Source organism: Impatiens glandulifera, chromosome 1, assembly GCF_907164915.1.
Source record: "Impatiens glandulifera chromosome 1, dImpGla2.1, whole genome shotgun sequence".
Classification (NCBI taxonomy): domain Eukaryota; kingdom Viridiplantae; phylum Streptophyta; class Magnoliopsida; order Ericales; family Balsaminaceae; genus Impatiens; species Impatiens glandulifera.
In genome coordinates, this window is record NC_061862.1 from 81533239 (window position 1) to 81535890 (window position 2652).

Here is a 2652-nt window from a genome sequence, read left to right on the forward strand (position 1 = left end):
TACATCCTGCACGTGATTTCGAACATAAATGCGGAAGCTCTAGGGTGCCTATTGGACACGATCATTGAAAAGGTTGATATAAAATTCAGTCCTATGGTCTCGGTCCCTCCTCCCACACACGTCTCCGGCACCACGCTTCCACTCTAACTCTTCCTTCACCTGTCATAAAATTTGTTGGCTGGATTCCTACACCACACAAACATAGTGAGTCTAGGGACCCATCAAGCATTTATAAGAACACTTTTTTAAGACATTGCACCCATGAGGGTTTTTAAGGGTATCTCATCAGTCAATCATGTATAGTTGCAAACTTGAGCACATATTGGGACCCTTAGCCCAGAGAGTTGATCCTCCAGGGTAGGCATCCATTCGTCAATTCCTCCAGCCATATTTTGAGAGCATCGGACCACCAGAGCTCATCCTAGTAGCCATCCTCTCGTATCCGTCAATTCCTCCATGATTATCTCTTAGATTCCATAACTCTTAACTTAAAATCATTCTTCTTTAGAAAACCATGGACTTGCAATGAAAACATGTTTTGAAACCATATGCATCGTTTATATAAAATACATGAATAAATAGCACTGTGTGGGTTTATAAAACGTTTAGAAAAGTACTTGCCTTAAAATCCTTCATCTGCAGGATCTTCGGTCGGAACACTCGGTCCTAAGTCTTAGCCATGACCGAACGCTCTTGGTCGGGAAAAGATAGAATTTTGGGACGTGACACCTGGTGTCGTAGAGATCGATAATCTATAACTTCAGTGGGAGTTTGTAGTTTTTGTTTTCTTTCAGTTTAGTTATTTTATAGATATTTATGAGGTTTTTTTTTATTCTGATTAGAAATTAAGTATTATTCAGTTCATTACACTTTGTATAATTATGTTTAAAGTATGATCTCACTAAAGTCAAGTAAGACCAGTTGAAAATTGACATGAAAATATCATCTTGCATGGAATTTTCATTCCTCACATTCATGATATGATTTGTCAGTTAATTGTATTGATTTATGTGATCATTGTTGGGTCTAGTTGTGCTTAAATACAACAACGAAATCTTTGGTCCTATATTGATATAATTAATTGATAAAATTGTTTATACTACATAGGATTGAGATGACATTAAACTTCAGGCAGGCGCATTATGGTTGATACATTAATGGTTGATACATTTATTTATTATGGTTGATATTTTATGACGATTATAAACAATAAATAGATGACAAATGCTGTGGAACATGGGTGCACAAGTTCTCAAAACGGCAAATCGCGCAGTTGCAGAAACGGTCGAGAAAATGCATCATCATTGTCATTAGTATACTCCTCATTTTTGCCATCATCGTGTACTCTGTCGTACTCTCTGTTCTCAAACCATGGAAGAAATAGCTAGCTAGCTATTATTATTTAATACATTCAATTGCATATATGCCCTATATATAGCTAGCTATTATTATTAGTAAAACAGTCATGGGATGCGAGTCGACCATGCATGCATGAACTGACTCCCTTTTTTTTTATTAATTATTTAAAGAGATTTGAAAATTAAAAATGAAATAGATAAAAAAAAAAAAAGCAAGACCCCTGAATGCAAATTAATACAAACAACAGTACGTACGTACGAGCAAGTAATTAATAAAGACAACAATTAACAGCATGCAAATAATTAAAGACAAACGAACAACTTTCTTCTTTCTTCAATTGATTAATTAATTAATTAATTAATTAATTAATTAAATCTTGAAGTCCAGTACTCCTCAATTTCAGCCGCACTTCTTCCTGGAATTCTCCCCGCTATTAAAGACCATCTAATTAATTAATTCAAAATAATTAATTAATAAATAAGAACTTCTTCAATTAATTAATAATTAATATATATATATACGTAAGTAACGTACGTACCTCTTTCCTACAAGATTAAACATCCTAGTAATGAGCGTCAGTTCATCCTCAGAGAACTCGACAGGCGGATTGGGAGAGTTTTCATTATTATTATTATCATCGCCACCCTCCTCCTCTGAGTGATCACCCGAGTACTGTCGGGGCGGGGATTCCTGATGATCAAAGTGGACATCAGTACAGTTAGTAGTTGAAAACTGATCGGTCGTCGTCGACTCCTCACCCATTTCCTCTTTCTGCCTAAAAAAATTGATTATATTCTCTTTTTGTTTTTTTTTTTTTCCTTTGTCCGGGAATATGGTAATGGTAATGGTACTAGCTAGTAATTTGAGAAGTATTATTAATATATATAGGAAGGAGAAGATGAATGTAAAATTTGAAGAATGGGAGTTAGAGTAGAGAAGAATGGTAGATGGCGGTTGAAGAAGACCGATGATTTTGATAGGTAGTTGGGAGATAATGATGATAAGACCCACACTTCTCTCACGATCTAAAGATAAGACTCTTCTTTGTGACCCAATTAATATATATGGAGATTCATTTCACTAACACCAACATTCTAAATATGTTTATGCTTGATTTTGAAGACCTAATTAATTAATGTTTGACTGTTTTTGAGTTTTTTAATAAACCAAATCGAGAAAGTTCTTAAATATAAATATATATAGTATATTTAGTACATTAATTATTACTTAATCAAATCGGAATGTGAAGTTGTATCATTATAATATACTTTAATTAGTCATACACCTATCTAT

At 34.0% G+C, this 2652-nt stretch overlaps 1 protein-coding gene across 2 annotated transcripts; it reads right to left on the reverse strand.

Annotated features, from left to right (window-relative positions):
* Nucleotides 1-1582: 1582 nt before the first annotated feature.
* On the reverse strand, nucleotides 1583-2188 carry LOC124938386 (transcription factor TT2-like). Of its 2 annotated transcripts, none has more exons than XM_047478823.1 (2): nucleotides 1898-2188; nucleotides 1583-1789 (listed from the first exon to the last, which is right to left on the reverse strand). In XM_047478823.1, exons 1-2 carry the CDS (start codon nucleotides 2119-2121, stop codon nucleotides 1759-1761), a joined length of 255 nt encoding a protein of 84 aa, XP_047334779.1. In that variant the 5' UTR covers nucleotides 2122-2188; the 3' UTR covers nucleotides 1583-1758. The 2 variants fall into 2 exon arrangements, with proteins under 2 accessions (XP_047334779.1, XP_047334771.1); XM_047478815.1 differs by having other exon boundaries at nucleotides 1583-1803.
* Nucleotides 2189-2652: the final 464 nt, after the last annotated feature.

Excerpts from the sequence above, each read along its gene's own strand:
- LOC124938386 (XM_047478815.1), bottom strand. The coding sequence starts at position 2,121 with ATGGGTGAGGAGTCGACGACGACCGATCAGTTTTCAACTACTAACTGT. Across the intron at positions 1,804-1,897 it reads TTTAATCTTGTAGGAAAGAG|ATGGTCTTTAATAGCGGGGA; the intron begins GTACGTACGTTA and ends TTAATTAATTAG.